The sequence below is a fragment of the Adiantum capillus-veneris genome, chromosome 8, assembly GCF_014529385.1.
Source record: "Adiantum capillus-veneris isolate H3 chromosome 8, ASM1452938v2, whole genome shotgun sequence".
Lineage (NCBI taxonomy): Eukaryota > Viridiplantae > Streptophyta > Polypodiopsida > Polypodiales > Pteridaceae > Adiantum > Adiantum capillus-veneris.
This window is the reverse complement of record NC_140938.1, coordinates 74,285,423-74,311,110: the sequence shown is the minus strand read 5'-3', so window position 1 is coordinate 74,311,110 and position 25,688 is coordinate 74,285,423. Positions and strand designations below refer to the sequence as shown.

The 25,688-nt window shown below is 45.8% G+C and overlaps 1 protein-coding gene across 1 annotated transcript in view; it reads right to left on the bottom strand.

The window, feature by feature from the left end:
* LOC147452380 (uncharacterized) overlaps nucleotides 1–25,688 on the bottom strand; it is a 283,958-nt gene that overhangs the window by 146,185 nt on the left and 112,085 nt on the right. The window contains exons 18-21 of the mRNA XM_086518094.1: nucleotides 6,698–6,925; nucleotides 6,515–6,607; nucleotides 6,259–6,420; nucleotides 5,345–5,476 (exon numbers count right to left, since the gene is read on the bottom strand). Coding sequence (XP_086374220.1) covers nucleotides 5,345–5,476; nucleotides 6,259–6,420; nucleotides 6,515–6,607; nucleotides 6,698–6,925 — 615 coding nt within the window. The remainder of the gene's footprint in view (nucleotides 1–5,344; nucleotides 5,477–6,258; nucleotides 6,421–6,514; nucleotides 6,608–6,697; nucleotides 6,926–25,688) is intronic.

Sequence of the window (25,688 nt, the reverse complement as noted above, 5' to 3'; positions counted from 1 at the left end):
TGCAAAGCCTCAGTCAGAACATCAGGATGCATGCAGAGAGCAGGTGTGGGCACAGATGCCTTGTCTTGTGACTGAGGACATGCGCAAGAGGCTTGAGCTGCCTCTTCAGTTAGAGGAACTTCACACGGCTCTTAGAGCACTCTCCCGTGGTAGCTATCTACGTGAGGATGGCTTGACTCCCAGCTTTTTCTTGGGAGTACTCGGACTTGCTTGGCACAAATCTCTACAGTGCTTTTCCGTTCATCGTGCACACAAGACAGATGCCTGACAACATGAGTGAGGGCCTGATCTACCTCATTCCCAAGGAGGGTGGCTCCTTGGATGAGATTCGACAGTGGCAACCCATCATCATCCTCAACTCAGCCTACAAAATTCTTGCCAAGGCTCTGAGTTTGAGGATTCAGCTACTTCTAGAGAGCATCATACATGGGATAGCGCGGGCCAAAGTGGCATGGCATGTCATTATTATTTCTTGTTCTCAGGGAGGATTGGGGATCATAGACCCAGCACAGCAGAGCAGATCCCTTCTTGGGAAGTTTATACTCAGAGGACTTCTTCCAGGAGAGGAGCCCTGGAAGGAGTTCTTGCTTCAGCGGCTTAGTACTAGGGTGCCTCAGGCTGGAGGCCCCGAGCGACCCTCGACTAGATGGATTTTCACAGAGATGTGTAGAGTTGGCTTGAGCAGGAGACTGGAGGACCGCTTCGTTGTGAGTTTGCTTCGATCTTGGGAGCAACTGCGGAGAGGCCTAGAGCAGCGTCAGCCTACTTGCACGGAGGAGCGCCTGAGACAGCCCCTTGTTTGGAACTCCATGGTTAGCACTTAGAGAGGCCACTTGGTTGGTAGTCGGTCTCATGTTTCCTGGGGTCCCATGGCAGAGGGTCCAGCACGCACTTTAGGTGATTGGCTACAGTTTTCAGGCTTGTCAGAGGAGCTTCAGGGCATTCAGTTTTACAGGGCATGAGAGGGGTGCAGAGCATGTGTCAGGACATCTCAGAGGCAGTACCAGCTGAGTGGCTCACACCTCTTGAGTCAGCAACGCCCAGATGGATGGGGGCCTTCACGCGACTGGAGGTTCTCATCTCAGTTCGGGCTTACTCGGAGACTATACCCTCCCTGTTCTTCGAGCTATAGGGTGAGGGATGCTCACACTGACTTGCAGTAGAGGCCCCACAGGTGGCAGAGTGCTGTTTTCAGAAGATCCGTGTGGTGAGCATCTATGGAAGGACTTGTGTCATAGATCCCGACCTAGCAACGCTTGAGACTGGCCGCTGAAGACCGTGGGCTTGGGAGACCTGTCCACTGGCATGAGTACAGTGGGATCCTGGAGAGTGGCTTTGGAGGGACCCTCTCTCCTCAGCAGACCATCCAGGTGTCCCTTTCTTTCAGTACACTGTTTGACAGGGATGTCACATACTGGCAGCGCAGAGAGAGGCTCCTCCTGCTGCAGCACCTCATTGGCAGGAGGAGAGTCTCACAGCTGACTTCTTGGCAGCTTTTTGGGAGTGTCAGGATGATACTGATGTAGGGGGGTTCGTCCTACACTCCAGTGTTGGGAGCTCATCAGCGGCCTGACACTCTGGTTCATCTGGCGGGCCCGCTGCTTTCGCATCTTCGAGGCTCACCCTGTACCACCAGCAGAGACTGTTCGGGATCTTTGGCTAGAGCTGATCCACACTCTCAGAGGACAGTTCGAGAGACTCGAGGGCAGCTTTGACCGCATGCGGGAGCGCAGAGAGGCTTTCCTTTGACTCTGGCGTCCTAGGCCTTTTTTCACCATGGTCCATGGTGTGCTCAGATGGCACTACCGACCACCTGTGTGGCTTTTCCCTTCCCCATCTCTTGATTTAGCCTCATTGTACATATGCGGTTTTTTCATTGGGAGAGTCTCCCCATCATGATTGTTGTAGCCCTCTCTTGTAGAGGTGGTTGTAGCCCTATGGGCAGTTTCATTAACTAATAGAAGGATCTTTTTCTCGGAAAACAAAAAAAAAAAACAAACAAACCCCTCCAGAGTGGCTTAAGGTCAGAGGCTCTTTTGGAGTTTTTGTTGAGAAGTCTTGGGGAGAGCCTTCTCCACCCACTTCTTGACCATGAATTCTCCTAGTTGCTAGGGAAGCTTGGCGACCAGAGACTTTGTTCTTGTCATGAGTTCGGCATAAGTCTCATTTGGCTGGAGCACTAGGCTCGCCAACTCATCCACAACCTGGTGTGAGAGCTTCACAGAACTGTTGCCTTAGTGTTGCCCAAGTAGTACAGTGGTTCTCAACAAACTGATTGTACCATTTATCTGCTAAGCTATCCAAGGTTGACGGGAAGAGCATGAGGTAGGCCTCTTCTCTGTTGATGCCACGACCCTTGCACAACGAAACAAATCTCCTATCATGGTCGTTTGCATCCTCTGTGGAGAGTCCTTTGAAAGTTGGAAACTTTAGATTCACCTTAGCCAGAAGGCTTCTCAACTACTCCATGGATGCTTGCTCAGGAGCCTGTTGCTCGAGAGCTTGGTGTAACACAGTTGGTAAAGGGTACCGGGAAAGATGAGAAAGGAGGGGAAGAGCTGGTTGAGGGAGTGGAGGTGGATGCATAGGAGGGTAGGGGTAGCGGGGCTGGTGGACTTCTACTCGGCAAGAAACATTGGCACTTTCGATGGTAGTAAGAGGGCTTAGTAGTGGGCTTAGAAGTGGGCTTTGTCAATCTTTAGATTGCCTTGTATGTGTCATGCAGTAAAAACAACCCCACCCAATCTCTGGGCACGGAGACCCTTGAGCTTTCTGGGTGGTCTAGACCCACTGGACCAGACCCAACTAGACCATGCTAGACTCGGCTAGACCAGCCCTACAAGATTGGGGCGAGTGACTAGGCCACTCAGCTGGACCAGGACGAGAGACTAGAACAGTTGGTCAAGGGCTAAGCTGGACTAGACCAACTGGACCAGACCAGTCTGGACCAGCAGACTGGCATAGGAGAGGGACTTAAACCAGCTAGCTTCTCCACTTGTATGCTCGACAGAGTGAGACTTTAGTTGAGGTTCCACCGGGCGTGCCAAAAATGAGAGCCCTTGTAGCAACGAATGTGTGTCATGCTCTCTACAGTGGGCGCCCCACATTGCAGTGTGCATGAAACTTCACTCCAACAGTAAGAAAACATCACATAGGAATGGAAAAACAACTCAAAGAACAACAACAGACTCAGAACTCACTGGAACGTGACAAACTCATAGAACCATATAGACTCTGGCTGGCAGCACACTCAACTCCACGCCCAAGACTCACAGGTACGATGGGGGTGTCGAGGCTCCAATGTGCAAGGAGGGTGCAGATGTCAGGTGCTAGACTCAAGATGCTAGACCAACTACACATATACAATCATAAAGAGCCACCAACAGCTAGCAAAATATCTCAGTCCAGGTAAGTCTATCTCCAAATTGTGGTGGTGGTGATTTGGCCAAAGCGTCCACTAGACCACCACCCATATCACTGCCACGTGTCACTGCCCAGGCGAGTGTCTCTCCAGTGTGAACTCCAGACCCACTATAACTGTAACTGCCTGTCGTGTGCAAGTGAACCTGTAGCCTTGCTACAATGAGATCCATATAATCAAGTGTTCAATGACTATAAGCACGAACATTCATCTGTCACAAAGCTGCTAACATCTGAGCCCACAATGCTTGTTGACAAAGAAATGTAGGCAGCAAAAAGGCCTTTTGAGCAACCAAGAGCTACATGGGCTTATTTGTAGCCAACCGACACAATGGGCCAATGGGAGAATCACTCAAACATACTTTTAAAAAACTCGAGAATAGATGAGAATACTTTACATAAATTCTGAGATAATACGAAGAGGCGGACTTCCCCTTCAAAGAGTGCTGGCCCCTCACTTAGCTCCTTTGGCAGACTTCTTGGTTACAGCTGTTTTGTGTGAGCTGACGCACAAGATCCGAGTGTTAATGGAACCCTGACCTCTTATTTATAGGCACTTGGCCCTGGGGAATCCCGTTGAGATTTGCGAGGCATTTTGCGGACCATACACTCTCAAGTCCTGCTCTGGGCTATCTGCTCCACTCGGATACGGTCATGCCATGCCATTGGTTTGTGAAACTATGCAGATTGTGGTACAAGATCCAAAGGCTAGTTTCACGTGGGTGACACTCCAGCTATTTGAGGAGTTCTCATATACATTGCCCTATGGCACTTTCCATCAGAATCAAAAGTTCGTGAAAGTAGGAAGAGGTCCTCAAGTGACTGGCTTTAGAAATGGGGAGGTGCACACTCATCAAATTTATTTCGGCTGTGCCTAGAAATTCGTGACAGTGGAAGGAGACGCAGAAGAGGAGGTCTCTGGAAACAGGGAGGGGGAGCAAGAGGGAGACACACACACCATATTCATTTTGGATGTGCCTAGAGGGTTGGTCAGCTTTGATATTTTCTCCATTGGGAGGTGTGCTTTGATTTTGCTTTCACGAGACATCTTAGTGATACAGATGCAAATGCTCCAACCACTCGCTACAACATTCACGATCTCCTATTACCAGCCCGAGGAGAAGAGGCTATCAATTCCGCTGTGGGTTTCTTCATTCCATTATGTATTGGACCACCTACAGTGGACTGCTTGGTGGGTGGCGAAGTGCCTATGGACCCACCCTTTGGAGTTCTCATATCATTTGGGGGGGGGGGGGGGTCAGCTATATGTGGGCCAGCACTTGGTTATGAGACAGGTCCGGGCCAGAGTATTCGGCTTCAGGCAGGGAAGTCTCAGCACAGAATTTTCGAGGGAAACATGGAATTGGGAGAGGAGTTTCAATAGAAGCTGATCAGAAATATTAAAATCTAGTTTATATGGAGGGCTCATTGCTTCCCAAGTCTTCGAGGAGCGTTCCGAGCCAACAGCAGTGAGTCTTCTGGCTTTCTGGCCCAAATTAATTCTTACAGTCAGAGGGTAGTGTGATAGCTTCCACAGCAGCTCAGTTAGAGCAGAGAGGTGTCAAAAGGCTTTTTTTAATTTCTGTAGCAGACAGGACCTTTCATCATGGTGGAATACAGTCCTTGCTGCCAATATAGGCCACTCGTTTGGCTTTTCCTTCCTCCCATCTTGTGATATAGCCATTGTCTGGTGTGTTTTTCTTATCTGCAGAGAGTCTCCCCTCGTATATGGATTCCCTCATGATAGGGTTTGATGTAGACCACTGGTGAGTTTTAACTGATAGAAGGATCTCTTTTGCAAAAATATTAACTTTTTAAAATGTAAAACAAAAACCTCAATACAAGACACGTAATTTGCATGCCATTGTTTTTTAACTAGATGATTGAACAATTAACTTGTGCAACATATATACAAGCATTTTACCTTTTCATCAAGAAGCTTTTGAACTACATCACGGGCATGCACATCTATGACAATAAGTGCACCAAGTGTTAACCTTGCTAGCCTTGTAAGAGGCTTTCGAACTAGATCTGTCAAGGCCAATAGTTGTGCAACCTGTTAACCAAGACAAAATTCATTGTCAAGCATTGTACAGTGCAGCATCCAGATGTGTAGATTCCTAGCTGCTTAAAAACTTCTATTTTTATATTCAAGGTATTGCTATCCTCCAGTACTACAAATTCTTTCTTTATTTTCAAGAAGCGTGCAGTAACATGTCATTGTTTTGGTCATTACTTTTGGATCCACTTGGAACCAAATCACTATCAGGAATTTGAACACAGGATCAGAAGAGTAAGAAACCTTGTGTCACTCATCTAAAGAGCACGAGAAATAAAGACAGCATTTTACAGAGAGTTGGCTGAAATGTTGCATGTTCGGTGGGATGAAAATGGTCTTGTTAAAAGGGATTATGCACCTTCTTGATGAAACCTTCCTAGCAATTGGCACTCTTGTATCGATTTCTTATATTTCCATGCCTTTTTTGAAAATTTTACCACTTTTGCACACACTCTTTGCATCCAAATAGAGAAAAATTCTTTAAAGAGAAAAAAACCACCGAAGTTGTGACAGTTATGACTAGGGTGGGTGTAATGAGAATTCTGTGAGAATATTCTCTGTCATCTCTGTTACTGCAGATGTTGGACATCATGGTAGAAACTCCAGATTCCTTTATACCTGTGGATCACTTAGTATGAGGCAACTTTTGTCCAGATAATCTGAGCCTAAGAAACCCTCAGCCTAGACCATGTTGCGTCCATTGGGCTTTGCATTTAAAATGGATTTTTCCGTACTTTACTAGATTAAAACGTTCTTCTTTTCCTTCTATAGCTACCAACCTGGACATTGTCAAAGTATTCTTGTAAACAATTTGAATTAATTGCTCCTTCAACCTGCTCTGTCCAACATACTGAGCTTCCACATAGCACAACTTGACCAGGCCACACTTGCACCCAGTCTGTTCTTTCTGTGGATTTATAGGCCGCCAAGGCTAATTTAATCTGCAAAAATAACAAGGAAAGCAGGATCTCGTCAAGCTGTATAAACTACTACTGTTAAATGTATCAGTGTCTGACTGGTTAAATTTAAAGCGACCTGCTGAAGAATGCTTTGTTTCATCTTCTTCTCAACTTCACTTAACCAAGTCTCCACATTTCCAAGTGGTTGCATTGTGGTAGCAAAGGGAACCTGCAATCTTGAGTAAGGATTTAAATTTGTTTATGTTCACAAATCAGAAAGCCAATTCAAGCTTTAATCTTCCTTAGATTATAGACTTGCCTTTTCACCTTCAGCAGAATTCATAGCAATGATTTCAAGATCGGATTTGAAATCCAGCTCTGATATAGCTTCAAAACACTTACGTAAATGTGGCTGAACTGCCAATGGATTCTTTGCTTGTGAGAGAATCTGCAACAGCTCATCATTTGACAGAAAAAAAAAACGGCTGAAGGCCAATCTTTTTGTTTCCAAGTAGTCCGATAATCCTTTTTGCACCATATCAATCATCTGGGCAACATATGAAAGAAATTTAGGTTACTAAAATTTTACACTACTCAGCAATTTGTATTTAAGTTTTAACCATGCATACACAAATAAAAGTATCCATTTAGCATATGTACCTTCATGAGGTCAGAAAAGTTTGAACTTAAACATTAAAAGAGAGCCTAAAACACTCGTAAAAACACAAAAGCAAGGCATGCAGGAAAATGGATAAAGAAGAAAAACTTAATCACTTTGTTTCTTTCTGAAAAATGAGAAGATAAAAACAAACCATTATTTACTGGAACATGCTTAGAGAAAAGTCCTAGTATAAGTTAGTTAGAGAAGCTCACTTGATTGACACTTTGAAACAAGTACTAAACTCTACACAATCACAACGAGGATAAGACAACACAAAGGCTTAATACTAGAATTCAGACTCCACACGCCAACACAAACAAGCAATTTCTTAAATCCTATGTAAGCTAAATAATAAAATGAGAAACTACTATGTACCGACCTAGGAGAGGTAAAACATAACCAAACTCATGAAATGTTGAAAACTTGACAGCATGCGACCTTAACTTTATTGCTTGTCCAAACAGGAAGAAGAAGATCATCACCTTTATCATGCATAGCTTGGACAGCAGCTATGACATCCCTACTCACGACATCGGTGCCCAAGAGAGGTGTAGGTTTACATGTAGAGGGTTCATTCATGATTAGAACATACTCTATGAAACCAATGAACAAGTTTCTATCACACTCCATAGGTGATGGGCAAGTAAGAGGAAAATTACTAAAAGGGCTAAAGAGAGATAAATAACAGATTAGTGTGTCACTAAGCTAAACAATAAGTGGGCTTTTAAGCTCCCCACTTTTAGTGAACTTACTACTACTTGTCTTGACTCCAAAAAAAGAAACATTGATAATAAACTTACGTCACTTTTTTCAAGCCGAATGTGCATGATCATTTGACACCAATAGAGAAATAGAAAGCCTACAAAGGAGAAATGTTTGATACTTTTTTTTGTGAGAAGAAATCACTATCTTTTATCCGGCAGTTTGACACCGCTCTCTCTGGGGGCAACTTCATGGTAAGCGAGCTCTTTGGCAATGGTTGTTGACCTTATTGTCTCATGGACATGCATCACTTTTTTTTTGTAAATCTGCTTTGATTAATTTACAAGTGGGAAACCTCAAAACGAGCAAAACCCACGAAAGAAAGAGATACAAAACGGGGAGCACTATGAGGCTCCAAAGGCTAGAAACAGTCAAAGTAAATCCTGTAGGTATCAAGAGCCATGTCTCCAGCGTCATGCAAAATGCAGCGCTTGACCAAGAGATAATTTGAAACAGGGAAAGGGTCCAACAAAAGTGCCTTGGAACATTAAGGAGTTCCTATGGTGCCAGATGGCCCACATAGTCCAAAATCTGACCCAGGTGAAGAACACCGCAAACTGAGATTGCGGTGACCGAAGCACCCCAAAAAGCCAAAATTGTCTGTGAAAAGAGTCGGAAGGAAAATGCAGCCGAAGAGCAGTCGACACTTGCGGAATGAAGGCTCTGGAGTGACGACAACACCACAGTAAGTGTGGCACGGTCTTCGCAAGTTCAAGCCATCTGGGGCAGCAGGAAGGCGCAATATGCCGAGCATGCAACACACTGCCAACAGGTAGAGCTCCCACCAAGCACTGCCACAAGAAAACACGTTCCTTCAAAGGCAGACGACTCTGCCAACATGCATCACACACTTGGGTGGGATTCAAACAGTTGTTTACTTTCCTTTGGCTGAGACCCGCTTATGAAGAACAAATTCTTGCAACTTGGAATCACCTACACACGAAGAAGTTCAACACACAACTGTCTTACAACCAACGGTTTTGGTTTCTTCCAATGGCTTCTTTCAGAATGGTGCCCTTGAGGAGTGTAGCAAGGCTATTACTTGCACAAGATAGGTATACCTAGATGAATCCAGGATATACCCAGATTCACCCTTGAAGGAAAGTGCAAGGCATAGACTCATGGTAGTCACCCACGAGACAATATAACCATCAGCTCCATCATGCATAGTATTGACTAAATACCACGACATCCCCACTAATGTCGTCAGTGCCCAATAGTGGGTGTAGAACTAGGTACAAACATATGCTCCCAAACACAACACGCACCACACGCACACACACATGAGCATACATCAACACAAAGTTCAGCGTGCTGAGTTTCTGTCATGACTCCGGAGATCAAGGGCAGACTCAGCCATAATGAAGCCTAGCACTAAGAGAAGCAAGGCTATTACTTCCACAAGATAGGTAGTTGCACTTGCAGTGAGCCTTGGATTCACACTCGATGGACTCTCGCCTAGGCAGAGACAAGGTGGCACGGGTGGTGGTCTAGTGGACACTGTGGCCAATTCACCACCACCACAGTTCCGAGATAGACGTAGCTGGACTGTCAGGGATATTTTGCTAGCTATTGGTTTCTCTTTATGATTGTATATATGCGTAGTTGGTTCTAGTGGTTGGAGGTATATATTTTCTATGAGTCTAGAGTCTTGTGTCTAGCACCACACATCTGCACTCTCCTTGCAGAGTGGAGCCTCGACGACCGTGAGTCCTGGGCTTGGAGTTGATTGTGCTGCCAGCCAGAAGTGGTGGAGAAGGCTCTCCCCAAAACATCTCAAGAGAAGCTACGGGAGACTCTCCAGCCAAAAGCAACTCTGGAGGACTTTGTCACGGCTGCTATCAACTTTGAGGGGGCAAGGCGGTTATTCAAGGACTCCCCCTAGGTAGAGTCCGCATCAGTCTTCATGGAAAGTGCCTCTAACCCCTTGATTTCTTTATGTAGGGAACTCAAAGCATTGAAATTAGAACAAGCTCTTCACGAGGAGAGGTCCTCTCTTGAACAGGAGAAGTCCCCACATCAAGAAGCTTTGAACCAACTCAAGAGAGAGCTAGAAGAGCTTCAGGCTCACCAGGAGTCTAAGGCTATGGTTTGGTGTAGCTCATGTCACTCACCAAGGCATCTTCCACACGAATGCCCCCTTCGGGCTTATTGCCACCTCTGTGAAAAATCTGGACATGAAGACAAGGATTGCTACTACATAAAGGGATTATTGCAGCTATAGCAGAGCCTTGCTCCTACACTCTTCGACAAGGATTGTCACCTGCATCCAACATGGTTTCCCCCTATGGACATCCAAACTACATGCCACCTTTGCTGACTACACCTCCTATGCAAGGTATGCAGAGCACTTTCCCATCTCAGAGCTTTTATCATGCTAATGCTCCCTCAGCCCCTTAGAACTTCTACACCTCTGCCTCCCTCTCCATGCAGCAAGAGAAAAAACCGCCTCGTCCCCCAACTTGCCCATCCAATCGGCCCATTTTGCCCTCCAGATGGGGGGAATATGGGCATTATCGAAGCAGATGCCCCCTGCCAAAGGGTCTCCTCCTTGCCATCATTGCCCTCAGGCTAATGATCACTACCGTAAGAATTGTCCCAAACAATGCGCATCCACATCTTCGAGCCCAAGTCAAAGACAACCTGAATTCACATTTTCCAAAATCAATCTGATAGCAGTTAGCACCATCCCTCAATCGTCACCTTCTACTCATGTGGCATCCCCTCGGGACAAGTTCCAACATGCAGAGGAGCCCAATGGTGTCCTCATTTGGGCCTAGAGGGCTTGGTGAGCCTATCAAGGACCATAGTAGAGGCAAGAAATCTCCTTCACAAGAGTTACCCCAACCCTCAACCTGCTCTATGTTTGACTCTCCCATCAAGCCAAAGCTCCTCTAAGTCTAACAAACTCCCCTTGGACGATCTTCCACAAGGATGGTTACAAGAAGAATATGTTGATTTCAATATGGACCAGACACCAACGCATGATGTCTCGAATCTCTAAGAAGTGCACGACCCTGACAACCCTCAGCCCATTCTTTTAGGCGCTTGGTTGTGGGATCACCCTGCGCTGCTTGACCAGGTAATTTTTTTTATGAACTCTTTCAAGGACGTTTTTGCTTGGTCTTGCTAAGATTTGGAAGGGATCCCACCAAAGCTAGGAGTCCACACTATCCCTTTGGTCGAGGGGGCTAGGCCAGTCAAAGGCCGGGCCTACAAGCTCAACCCCAAGTATGCAGAAGCAGTCGACGAGCTAGAGCTAGAGACAATGCAAGAAGCAGGTATCATCGTGCCCATGGAGCACTCCGAGTGGTTGTCACCCATTGTCATAGCTCCCAAGAAGCGGTCCAATAAAATCCGCCCTTGTGTTGATTATTGCACTCTCAACAAGGTGACAATTCCTGATGGTTTTCCGACTCCCTTCACCGAACAAGTCCTAGAAGACGTCGCTAGGCACATATTCAACAGTTTCATGGATGCGTTCAGTGGCCTGCAGTCAGTTGGGCATCCATCCTGACAACCAACTCAAGACCACCTTTATAACTCCATGGGGTATTTTTATTTACAAGAGAATGTCCTATGGGCTGAAAAACGCCCCACCCTCCTTCCATCGTATAGTCTACCTCATCTTTTGCCCACTGCTCACTGATACTCTCAAAATCTTCATGGACGACTTCTTAACATTCTCCAATGCTCAATGTTTCAACCCAGTGGAGAAGTTAGAGGAGCACCTAGCTTACATTCGCATAATACCTCCCCTCCTCAACTCAAACCATTGCAGGTTCATTCGCATGTATGTAGAGTGACCAATGCTGTTATACCCTTTCAATGGTCCAAGGCTGAGTGCCAAGCTTTTGCCTACCTAAAGAAGCGTCTGACTAAAGCCCGTAATTAGTTGTCCCAAATTGCGGTCTCAGTTTTCATGTGCATACCGATGCTAGTCAAACTGCTAAAGGTGTTGTTGTGACTCAGCCTAGCAAAGAATTTAACCTAGATCACCCTAACCACTATGCCAACCGCTTGCTCACCAAAGCTGAGAGCAATTACAGCATAGCAAAAAGAGAAGGTTTAGGGATTCTGACATTATTTATTAGGGATTCCTTTCACCATTATTATTGATCATCATGCTCTGCAGTATCTATTGAATAAGCCACAAGTTGCAGGCTGGGTTTGGCGATGGTTATTTCTATTCCAAGAGTTTATTTTCGAGGTGGTCCTTTGTCCAGGCAAGCATTGCATCATGACCGACCACCTCCCTCCTATACAACTCCAGCTAGTGTGACTAAAATCTCATTCTCTTGCTTAGCTTTACACACCACAGTTTAGTCAACCCTCCCCTTGAGATAGCCATAGCCTATTTCATTTTCAGCAGAGTCAACATTAGCTTTTGCAAAAGATTGGCTTGTAAAACTTTTGGCAAACCAGTGCTTAAAGGGCTTGCAAATCCTCCTATCTCAAATCTGGATGAGGAGTTTCTCGCAAGGGCAGAGCCTGTCTCTTTCGAATCTTGAATTGGTCAGCTTAGGCTTCATCCATCAAACGCTATCAGTGAATTTTTTAAAAGATCACTACAAAGCTTTGGAGTACCTTGTGAGCACAGAAGAGCTACAAGATGGCCAGGATCTATTGTTCTTATGCTTGAACAGATTTTCTCTCTCTAGAAAACGAGACAGTACTTGCCATCTCTAGATTTATTATACCCACCCCCTCGCCCCTACTCTCCCTCCTCCCTACCCACCTCTCTCTCTCTCTCTCTCTCTCTCTCTCTCTCTCTCTCTCTCTCTCTCTCGCCCCTACCGACCCCTCCTTGCCCCTATACACTACTCCCCCTTGCCCTTATACACCCCCCCTTGCCCCTACTCATACCATCCCCTCATCCCTATCCGGGTGTCCTACATCTCTCCAGACTTGGAAACCTTACTGGTTGTCACCGAATTTCGGAGGATGTTCTGAACAGGATTTTGGAATGCTAGCAAGACCACAATTTGTAAAGCTCTCCATGTATGCTAATGTGGGGTTTGACAGCATCTGAGAGTCTTGTATGTTAGCTTCTGTGGTCTTGTACACACCTCCGTATTACTACAGCGCAATCTATTGTATATCAATCTACCAATGAGTTTAGAGTGTGTCAGTGTACTACAGTCCGCAGTGGGTCCGTGTCCATATGGCAGGAAGCAGCAGGCAGTCGTGCAGGGAAGCCTTGAGGAAGAGGCCTGTTCTGCTGAAAGGAGTTCTGGATATGAGGAAGAATCCGACAACAGTAGCCATGCCATTAAAATCATGCCCTCGAGTGACCCTCGTGACAAAAGTTACAGGGACTCTGCAAAATATTCGGATTCAGATTTGGATTTGGGCTCAAGAACAACGAGCGCCAAAGCACAAGAAAAGATCCCAAATGTAAAGAGGAGAGCAATACTCAGTTAGTGATCCATGAGATCAACCGGCCTGCAAATACTGAAAAAGCCAAGCAAAGTTCTCCCTAAAGTTTTACTAGCATCCACCTAGTCCATCTCTTCGTGACATCCTCTCCTGCAATCAGCTATAGAAACAAGGTTTAACAATGTTGACTGATGCTGACCTACCAAACGATGTACCTGTAGCTATGGTACATGAGCTTCTCAATGTCTTTACAAAGGAATGAGGCCACACTCTTACTCCGACACGAATTGGTCATGCGATGGGGATGACAAGCTTCTGCTCTTTGAAGCCGGCTACACGTACATACTCGTAGCTCTCCAAAGATGCTACAATACAGGCATGCCAGGACTTGTTTATGCCGGATCACCCGAACTATCGAAGGAACAAAGCCTTTTTGGCAGTTTTCAAATATTATTTTCTAGTCAGAGATGTCAAAGAGCCAAAAGGAAGATGTGATGTACCCACTATCTTGCCACACTATGATGGTCTCTATTGCTTAATAAACACTTTGCCGTATAGGTTTCACTAGATACTATAAACATCACTACAGTCGAGGGCAAAGAAATTTAGGGCACAAGTGCAGTTCAATCAATCAAGCTTCCAATGCTTTGCAGACCCCCATGTTGGCATGGGTCATCAATATCCATGTCAGCCCTGTAGACGTGGATCAAGGATCCCAAGGCCAACTTCAAAAACAAAACGGAAGTTTCTTGGAAGTGCGGAAGATAATCCAAAGAGAAAGCAAAGGGTCAAGGTAGTCAAGGACACGGCGGACTCTCTCCTACCCTTGCCATACTCGATGTAAGAGGAATAGTGTGTCATGCTCTCTACTGTGGGTGGTGCTCCTCAATGCAATGCATGTGAAACCTCACTCTAACAAAATGAAAACACCGTACACAATGGAACAAGAGAGCAAACTCAAATGGCTCAACGGTAGACTCGGAACATGGGACTTGACTAACTCATGTGAACCAGTACAGACTCCATGGGACTCGACTAACTCATGTGAACCGATACAGCCTCTGGCTGGCATCACACTCAGCTCCAAGCCCAAGACTCACGGGTACAATGGGGGTGTCAAGCCTCCAATGTGAAAAGAGAGTGCAGATGTGTGGTGCTAGACTGAACACAGAAGGTTGGACTCATGACTCATAAGACCATTTAGAATGGCATATCCATACTAAATCAAATAAGAGCATATATACAAAAAGGGCAGCCAATGGATAACTCAAATATCCCTGACAATCCAACTGCACCCATCTCCAGACTGCGGCGGGGAAGAATTGGCCACGGTGTTTCTAGACCACCACTCTTGCCACGTGTCACTTTCTAGGCGAAAGTCCACCAACTATGAACCCACGACCAACTGTAATTGTCTTTCCGTACAAAGTGACATTGTAGCCCAGCTACAAATTGCCCGCCACAAGACCACTCACCGTCCTAGAGTGTTGGTACTGTAAAAATTTGCAATTGTGGGTATGTACACTGGAAGGGGTGAAGACGCCCATATGCGGCTACCTACTGGTGCTCTGACGATGGTGGTGGGGGTGGATAGAATGGCGGGTACGGGGATGGAGGCCAGGAGTATGGTAGAGGGTAGTGGCCATATTGTGGAGCAGGGTACAACGGGTATGGCGCACCGGCACTGGCACCGGCTGCATGAACAACAAGTGGAGTAGTGTGAGAGAGTGGAGCAACGGATGGCAGGTAACTGGGAAAGCCACCATAAAGCGAAGCATAATGTGACGAGGGTGGCTGGGAGAGTGAGGCTACCGATGGTCCTCTAAATTGAGATGAAGTTGATGCTAGATGCGGAGACAGTGCAATCGCAGGCTTTTTCATGCCCTATGAGCCCACATAATTACTTATCGGTGCATGCTATTGGATTGCCACTACAACAACACTAATAGTACTAGGAGGGATTGTAGTCGGGGATGGAACTGACATCAAAACTGCTATGGAATGTATGTGGGCGCAGGAGGGACACACTTGAGCAACTATAAGCTCCTCAACAACTACCATATGATTTGCCTCTTTTACTTGTATATGTAAAGTTCTGACTACTTTTTGGAGATCTTGCACCTGTCTATTGAGAATTCTCATGCAATCTTCGGTATCTGCAATTACCACATCCCTGTCCATCGATCTCGAATGTGGCTTTAAACTTCTCTTTGTACATTGTCATACACCTTGAGCGCTGCATCTTTAATGATCTGAAGTGCTTTCTATCTACATCGAGAAGTCTATTGCGGGGCCTGTGCCAAAAAGTTGACATGGGTCACCTTGCCCTAAGTTAGATTCCTTTGCAGTTGCAGGAGGGAAGCTATTAGTAGGAGGCACTATTGAGGCAACTCCGGTGTGCGTCTGGGCGCCTGCAACAATGTGGGGTAAATGTAGAGGTGGCAAAGGATGTGGCCCCTGTAGCAATTTTTGGAGCAGCGGAGGCAACCTGGACCTCAAAAACTTTAGCTTAAGATTCCGAGAAAGGTAAGGTCAACAATTTTTCCATTGAAACTTTAAGTATTTTTGCCCTTTTGCGTGGATTTCCTTTCCCTTTCCCTTTTGGCTTCTTGGATAGATTTGGCTTCGCAGTATCATCATCTCTCTAAGTAGAAGCAGTCGCATCTGTTGTCTTTTGCATATTTTAAACCACCCAATACATAATGGGAGCCGCATAGCAATTGAACTTCTCTTCCTTCCCTTTGCTCTGTGTCCGAAATCACTTCGCCCTGTCCTACAGCGCCTTAAAGAGGTAGTGAAAGGGGTAGGGCAAACAGTGGCAAAGACAAAAAAATGCATCGTAGACTACAGTAGATGATGGAACGACTGCCTTGTTGGGTGTAGTATACTGTAAGATCAGTGGAGTTGCTGGTTTCTAGCATACTCCGCATGTTAGTGCGTCAACAACTCCTCGCAGGCACTAGCAGTGTCCTCAAAGAAGAGATTGGAGAACGTTTTGCAGTAGACAAACGTACAAGCACATTCATTTTCCCCATAGCACGCCTGACATCCTCCACTATAAGAGTCACCCCCGTTGAGCTTCAGGAAAAGTGATCAGCAGAGCGCACAGTTTAGCAGTTGAAATATTGCCAGTTAGATCAGCCTATGCCAGATTGTGGACTCTGGAGACCAAGGTGTATCAACTGTTTCTGGGAGAAAATATCCTTTAGTAATGAGTTTGGTACCGGTGATATACCATAAGCGGTGGCGCGATAGAGAGAACACCAGATGGGCAAGACACCTGTAGAGTTGTCACCTTTCTGAGTGTAACCCTTGGAGATTGGGGCGAATCCGTCATCAGAGTAGTCTGCATCAGACAATTGCTCTGAACTAAGCTTCTAGTCGGACTTGTTCTCACTACTGCCCCCACAAAGGATTCTTGCTGCGACAAGAGGTGTTGCTCTTTATTTCGAGTGAGAACCATCTTGTAATTGATGACCAAAAAACAAAAAATCCCGAGAAAAAGATCCTTTTACTAGTTAATAAATCTAGCCATAGGGCTACAAACCGCCTTTATGAAGATGCCTATATCACAAACATGGGGAGACTTTCCCAGTGAGTAAACAAAGTATGTACAATGAGGGCTAAATCATAAGATGGAGGAGGAAAAAGTCACACTGGTGGCCAGTAGTGCCATCTAGGCACACCCTGAACCATGGTGAAGAAGGGCCCTAGGCACCAGAGTCGCAGAAAAACCTCTCTACGCTCCCTCATGCGCTTGGAGCTTCCCTATAGTCTCTCAGAGTGGCCCATGAGAGTGCGAATCAACTTCGGCCAAAATTCACGAACAGTCTCTCCCGGTGGGACAAGGCGTGCCGCGAAGACATAAAGCAGCGGGCCCACCAGATGAACTAGTGTCACGCCACAAGGGAGCTCCCAACACACCTCTCTCACTGCACCATTCTTCGGGGGTGAGCTCTGTCGCAAGATGGAGTGTAGGTCGACCTCCTTGGATCACTATCATCCTGCTCGTGGAAGCGAACTCAAAGTGGAGCGCAGGGCCCCTGAGAGTGGACCAGATTGCAGCACCCCAAGTGTAGTGTCGAGGTGTGGAAAGAGTTGGCATCAGCCGTAGAACCCGAAGCCAAACCTGTTGTGACATGGGGCAGTCCCACAATTAGTGACGTTGACTCTCCATAGGATGTCCACAAGGGGCATAGGCTGTCGAGAAGCCACTGTGTACTAGCCAGCTCCCAACTGCTGTAGCTCCGTGTGCAACTAGCCACTGGAACATAGTAACCCTCTGCTCCCAAAAACCCGACAAGAACTCATTGTGATACCCTCCTCCTGCCAACAATGAAGTGTTGCAGCAAGACGAACCTTTGGCCATGCTGCCAGCAGTGACACCGGAGGCGAGCTGTGTACTGGAAAAAGGGGTCCCAGGGTGATCGGCTGAAGAGCATGGGTCCCACTAATTTCTTGGATTTGGTTGAGAACTAAATTCTGTTATTTGAAAATGCCTACCTGGCCGTTACATGTAAGGCTCAGAATAGTGCAGTCCATCTTGGTGGCGTAGATGCATGCAATTGTTTCTACCATTATTGCATTGGCCACCTCATCGTCTTCGAGCTTTCATGTCTAGGATTTTGGAGCATTTTTGGTGACCTGCAATTGCTTGCTATGGATAAGCTACTCCAAAGCATTGTGGTGGTCTGAATATTCTACATTTGTGTTCTCATGTTATTGCAAGGAAGGCCACCTTGTTATTGGTATTGGTAGAGCAAAAACATCCCTACACGCTGATGGTTGCGTTTCTCTGTTCTCATGCGGTTTCTACACCAGCTTTTGGGCATTGGCAACCTTCATATTCGGATGTGGTTTTTGGCAAATTTGAAGCCACCATAACTGGCTGCTCCCTTGCTTCCAGTCTTGTAGCTGATTCGAAAATAGTCACAAAGGAGTTGTCGTTGCATGGTCAAGATGACGTGAGTGGCAATTTGCTCAGAGCAGACAGTTTGCATTGAAGTCTGGTTTTTTATCAGACTCTTGTTTAGCAGTCTCCAAGACTGGCATATTCTCTCGAAAAGGCATTAAAAGGATATCAGATGTGATCGACATTGATGGACAGGTGCTCTCATTTAGACAGGGTGCTCTAACTTTTGGCCTTGGAATGCATTATAGAGAAATGTGGCACACCAATAAGGATCTGGTTGATCCCATATCTCCCATTCCGTCACTTGTTGGGGATCGAATTTGTGATTGGCGTTACGTTGGTTCTTCGATCCTCTCTATATCTGCAAAGGTGTATTGTCATTTGCAGTCATCTTCTTGGATACAGGAACACTATTAAAGGTATGGAATTTGCACAAAGGTGATCATGCATGGTGGCAACATAAAGTTATGAAAGTGTGACATGCTAAGCTTCCTATAAAGGAGCGATTGTTTATGTGGAGAAGCATCATTAGGGTTCTTCCAACTGGCAGATTTTTGCGCTCCAAAAGATGTGTTTGTTGTGGTGCCAGCATTGAGAATATTCAACATTTATTGTGGTTTTGTTCTACGAATGAGTTTATGGACTACATCTCTTTGCATGTGTTTCCCTGGGATACCTTTTGGTCGATATTCCTAGATTTTTGGAGTGCTTTTGCCATTGCTTAAGCAATATGCATACTTTTTTGACTGGGTTAGATTCTGGGTGCTATGGACAGTGTGGAGAGCACGTAATTTCCTCATGTTTTAGCAAATTCAAGTGGAGTATGTACCCTTCTTCAAAACATCTCTTCAAGAATCTCTTAGAGTTGCCTATGACTTGGATGAGCTCCCCTCTCTTCATTACGAGCTCTACTTTGACTGTTTCTGATTTACCGCTTGTGATATTTCCATGGGTTTTCCTCGATTTGAGGTTTCCCATAGGTAATTCAATCTGAGATTACTAAAAAAGTGGTTTGTGTGTGTGTGTGTGTGTGTGTGTGAGAGAGAGAGAGAGAGAGAGAGAGAGAGAGAGATGAAATGTGATATTAATGTCTTCAAAAGGCCAAAATGACCTATGAGACCAAAAGGTTATATGTGGTGAATCTAATACCACGTTTGGGTACAAAAAGTACAAAGAACTCAAAAGAAAATAGTGGGTAGGGGTGGGGTAAAAGCTGATACAAAGGGAAGACAAAGGATGAGCTGATACAATGGAGCTCTCTAACAGTCGAGGCATCATATACATATACATCAGTATCCGGGACGGCTCCTATGTCGCGCCAGTATGGTATGGATCCTCTGTCGCAGTCTGCGTCGATATCGAGAAGGCCCTCTCATCCGTGGGCGACGGGACCACCCAACTCTATCGCCCCGTCAAGCAGTATGCCTCTGGTACCTCTAGTGTTGTTTTGCTGTGGGGGCTGCTCGAACTCCTCTGTCTGTGATTGAAAGAAATCTGTGATCTTCCGTTGTCGTTGGATCTCTCTTATTGTGCCCCTCTTCAAGAGGTCCTCTCTGTGTTTGCGAATCTCCACTAAGTATAATCCGAGGCATCTTTGATCCTGGTATCTCATGACTATAGAAAGTGGCCCAAAACCCTCTCTAAATAGACAGTGAAAGTGGCCTTGTATCTCATAGTATACTGGGCAGTGACATATGTAATGTAGCTCTATCTCTGGCTCTATTTGGCACACCTAACAAATCCTGGACTCAGCGGGTACTCCTCTAAATCTGCCTGTCTTGATCTCTAGCTGATGTGAGGATGTGCGTATCTGACCAATAGCACATCGTATCCCGTGGGATAGATGAGTATCCATGTATCGTGATCTCATCACAAAACCATCCTCTGTGAGTTGGAGAAGATGCTCTCTATAGAAATTCATCTTCGTACCTAGCTCATGTGTAGGTTGTATCCAATTGAATCAAGTCCTGTCTGATGAGCCTAGTAATCTCTGCCCTTGTGAGGGGGATGGATGGTGCATCCAGAGAGTACTGAAATGGGGGTAGCCGGTCCATACGAAAGCCATGTAACTGAAACCAAGATGCCATCTCTGCATACCAACATGATCTATCTCCCAGCAATGCCAGTTGTCGCAAAGACTCTAGTGCTAATCAAGCATATCTGTCTCTAGGGAGAGCCCAAGTGCTATGCATAAATGAAACCGATCGAGTGAGTGCCTCCACTAACAATGGAGGAGCAGCGAGCTCCGCCCTAACAATGTCATGTGGTACTGAGGACTTGGCCCTAATCATCCGAGAAATCATAGATACCAATGGCTTCTCCATACATCTCCATCCATCAGTACTGCCAACGCTGCTATGATGATCAACTAAAGGGCCCCATATCTCCATTCCGTACAGCATGGCCGAAGTGACCAAAGTGTCAAAGAGCCAAAGCTTTGTCCGAGGTTCCTGGAATTGAACGTGCGAACATATCCTCTCAAGTCTCCCCAATGCTGCATAAGCTCTGGTCAATCGCGTATCTGTTGCACGCCTCAGGGAAAATACTGGACCACTAAAAACCGCCCCAAGGTAAGTGTATGTATTTGCATACTCCACAGTCTCTCGATCATATGTAAAAGTGGGGGCGGACCTCCTTACCCACTGCGCCCTGGTGTTAAACACCATTACCTTGGTCTTATCAAGGTTCACAGACAATACACTGTCCCGTGCAAATACATGCACTGCATCCAAATGACGTTGCATCCCTTCTGGAGAATCGGAGATAAGCACAATATCATCAACATATAATAGCAATGAAATCCATGTCCCTGCAAGCTGAGCACCTCTATCACCCTCTATATGTACATAATCTGAAAACTCATCTACATATATCCCAAAGAGAGTCGGAGATAGGGGACAACTTTACTTCACCCCAATGGTGGAGTGAACCATGTCGGACATGCCTTGTGTAGTGTGTACTTGTCCTACCACTGTCCTGTATAAAGCTAAGATCCCCCAAATCAGCTCTGTGGACACCCCCATGTCTTGCAATCTGCATATGAGTCTGGCTCGTGGCACTGTATCAAAGGTTTTGCAGAAATCTACAAAGCTACAATATATCCTCCTGCCATGGTGTCTACCCTCCTCAATAATGGCTTTGAGTGTCAAAATCTGGTCAAGAGTGGAGAAACCTCTCCTGAACCCTGCCTGTCCTAATGCCCTTATGCCCTCTCTCTCTACCCATCCACTTAACTCATGCTCAAGAATTGATGCATATAGCCTAGCCAGAGTGTGACCAACCATGATGGTTCGGTAATTCCCGGGAAGCATAGGATCTCCCGACTTGAAGATAGGCACAATAGTGGACATACTCCAAGTCTCAAGGAAACCCTCATATATGGCTCTATTAAACATCAAAGCAAGAGGCTCTGCAAGCATATCTCTGGCATGGATAAAATGCTCTCCTACCAAACCATCATGATCCTGTGCTCTTCCTGTCTTCATCTTGTCAATGACTTTCCTTGCCCTCTCAGCAATAAAGAAAGTACATGTTTCTGGCCATGCCTCTGGAGGGTCAGGCAAAGGTGGCTGCCCCGATGCTGTATAGAGAGGTGTAGCATATTCCCCCCATGTCTCTGTGGAAGTGATGGCTGGTGGTGGAGAGTGCTCATTGAAAAGCCTCCATGCCTCACAAGAGTCCTGACTCATAAACATCTGATACAGATCACGCTCTAATTGAGATAGGTAAGCCCTCTTCTTTCGTCGCACTAGGCAGCGGACGATAATACGTGACTGTCTATGTGTAGTAGTACCCACGAGCACCTCTCTCTGTAATCTCATCCTCGTCTCTCTACACTCCTCATCATACCAACAGTTCTAAGACATACTCCCAGATCATCTGTGTGTAGGCTGGCTGTGGGGATATGCCTCTCATGCTTCATCATGCAGCGTCTCTATCAGAATCTGGGTGAGCTCATCTAGTGGTCGTTCGGGCTCCTGAGTGCATAGCTGCCTGTATATCTCATCAATGTACACATGATCCGTCTCCCTCATGAAGGTATACCGAGTATGTGTGGAGACCTCTCCCAATGGAGCTATGTTGAACTGGAACGATAGAGTGAAAGACAAGAGAGCATGATCGACTGCTACCCCAACCGGTCTAGTTCCCACCACAAAGTCCTGAAAGGAAGAAATGAGTCCTGGCGGAGCGGAGCCATAACATAATCCACTGTACTAGCGCCATGCCGATGTGGAAAGCATGTAAAACCACCAGCTGCAGGGAATCTCTGTAGGCCATTCAAAATGGCCAATCCATGTGTAGTCCCCATATCAATCAAGTATCTGCCATACTCAGTGTGCTCCTCATCCTGTGATAATCTAGACAGGCCCATTTCTAAAATATCAAGCTCCCGCATCAACTCCTCTGAGGTATCATAGAATATTGTCTGGTGGTGGGCAGTCCTAGCATTGAAATCCCCCAAGATAATAATGTCACCGTCTCTGGAAAACTCCCATATGTCATCATCTAAAATAGAGAAGGGGTACTATCCTTTAGGTGATGCATATACTGACGTACTAGGAGGAAAATAGCAATTAGCGATGTAGAGATATCTGTCTGTCTCTGCCTTTAGTCTCACCCACATTTACCTCGCATGCTCATCCCTCCAAGCTATATGTATCAGAGACTGTAGCTCCTCTCTGAATAAGACTACCACTACTCCTGAACCTCGTCCTCTTCGCTCTGATCAACTCTACTATCTGCAAGTTGTCTCCCATCTGTTTCCACTCACATGGGGCATGGACTGCCCCGGGGCTTGATGCGTCTCAGAGTGAAAAATCAAGTCTCTCCTTGTGAAACTTGTAAAGTGTGAGCTTTGTCCTAAAGTGTGAGTCAAGGAGAAGAGAGTGGATTTATCCCACATGCTGTGGAGCAAGGCTGTAGAGCTACTTAAAGCTCATTTCATGAATGAATAAACACAACTCTATTTTGCACTACATGCTTGTCTATGGTGAGCTTGTGCTAAGCTAAGTCAATACTCAAGATTGTGTTTATGAGTCCAAGCTAATTCACTTGGAACCTAATTCACTTGAGTGATAACCTTGCTTACACACGCACTCACACATTGACGCTATGTTTCTCTTTCATCCACCATAGCTAGCACGATCCAATTCCTAACATTTGGTATCAGAGCTATGGTGTGCTAGCTAGGATTGTTGTTATGCATTTGTGTGTTAGTACAATTAGCATTACTTTATCATCATTAGATAGATTCATTAGATTTGGTCTTCTATTGCATACCACACGCCTGATTAGCGTTCCATTGGCTAGCATGAGCATGTTCTTGAGCTAAAGACTCTTGGGCCACTACTCACTAGCTAATTGGAAGATTAATTAGCATAAGATTTCATTAGTTTACCATTAGAAAATTACATTTTTCATTCAAGATTTGCTCCCTATTTTAGCAAAATTAGCAATTACAACTGATGTGTGTGCATAGCCTATCTCAAGAGCTCTCTACCGACTATTTCCATGCTCAAATCGCCCTTCATATGCACATTCTAGAGCTTGATTGATTTCCTGTTGAACACTCTCACCCTCTGGATTTTCTGAAGAACAACTCTCAACAGCTTTGTTTAAGTGTGTGGTGCATTTAATGCCAAAGAGGAATTTTCTTTTCTCTTCTTTGTCTTGAGAAGGCAAATTTGTCTACAAGCTGTGTGGGAACCTCCTATTTTTAGGAAGTTGACCACCTTTTTGAAGACAGCCCGTCCCCACTACCTTGGGCGCCCACGGCGGATTTGAGCCAGCTCTCAACTGTTTTTTTGTAAAATTTCGGGTCCGAATGGACCCCGGCCGGCTACCCGCACCCGTTCCTACTCCGTCCGTTCCTGCCTGCGCCCGCGCCCGCGCCTGCCCAATCGGCCGCAACCGCCTACCCGATCCGTTCGGTCACGGACCCCAACCCGCGCGCTCAAGTCCTTTTCAAAGGATTTCCTGTCTGCCCTTCTCGGGCCCCCCTTCCTGCGCTGCTCCCAACCTCAAGGCAAGTGCCTTCAAAGCCTCTGGGAGCTTTTTTTTAAAGAGCCTATTCCCGCGAGCAAACCATTCAAAACCTCGAAGACAACCTCCGAGCCCCTCAAAAGGGTATTCACAAGCAAACCTAAGTATTAAAAGGCCTCAAGCTCAAAGTGCTTACTCCCGCCTAATGCAATACCTTAAGCCATAAGGGAATACGACTTCTCTCAAACTTCAAAGGAATCAACAAACAAAAGGTTTAGAAGGCTTTCCGAAGGCCTTCAAAGACGGCCATTGAAAAAGCGGCCATCAAACAAGCATCAAAGCAAAGCGCAAGAAACTACTTCTTTGTGAAGAGGGCTTCACCCCAGTGAAGAGGAGCTTCACAAAGAAATCTCTCTCTCTCTCTCTCTCTCTCTCTCTCTCTCTCTCTCTCAACGACGAACACGGAATGGGAAACTCTATCAAAAGACTACACAAATCTCAAGAGGCGGAAAAGAAGAAACTATGAGTTACGCACGGAGACACAAGCCATAGCCAACTTCAAGAAAAATCCCAAAAAGGAATGGTTGAAAATAAAAGGACGGAGACATGACATTATGGGGGACATAAGCTCAGATGACATGTACATGTATGTGGAACAACTATATGTGCATAATAATGCGGAAGAAATGCCACACATGCAAACCGATCTCCATGCCCAAGACCACTTTGATTCCGAAACGGTTAAAAAAGGCATACAGAAACTTGCAAATGGGAAAGCTCCAGACATACTACACTTGAAATCAGAAATGCTTAAATGGTCAGGTATGAGAGCCAGAGAGTGGATACATAGAATGCTAAACCAAGCCATTGTTCAAGGGCTACCCGAGGATTTGCAAAAGAACTGGATCAAAGCACTTTACAAAAAAGGGGATGTAAATCAGCCTACCAACTACCGTACCATTATGGTAGGATCTTGCATGGCAAAGCTTTTGGGAAGCATCTTAGAACAAAGCATAAGCACATGGGCAGAGACAAATGGAAAACGAGCAAAAGAACAAGCAGGTTTTCGACCAAAACATAGCACCATTGATCACCTTGTTTCACTCAGGGTATTAATGGAAGAGAGTCGGCTAAAGGGAAAAACATTATACTGTTGCTTTGTAGATTTCACCAAAGCCTTTGACACGGTCCCGAGAATGGGTATATGGAAAAGGATGGAATGCATACAAGTACCGATGCATCTCAGGAGTGCGGTAGCACGTCTCTATGACAGAGTCATATGTCAACTAAAAACGCACGAAGGGCTATCCAAATCTTTCTCGAGCAACATGGGGGTCAAACAAGGATGCCCTCTCTCCCCTACTCTTTTTGGATTATGCATTGATCAAATAGAAAGCTTCCTCCCTCAACTAGAAGGGGATGAACCAGCCATCGGGATGCTTACACTTCTCATGCTCATCTATGCAGACGATGTGGCTCTTTTCGCCCATGACATTACAGCTCTACAGAAATTGGTCGATACGTTACATGCTTTTTGTGAAAATGTGGGTCTATCAATCAATGTAGACAAAAAAAAGTTCATGATTGTAAAGACTCGTAAGATGGATATCCACG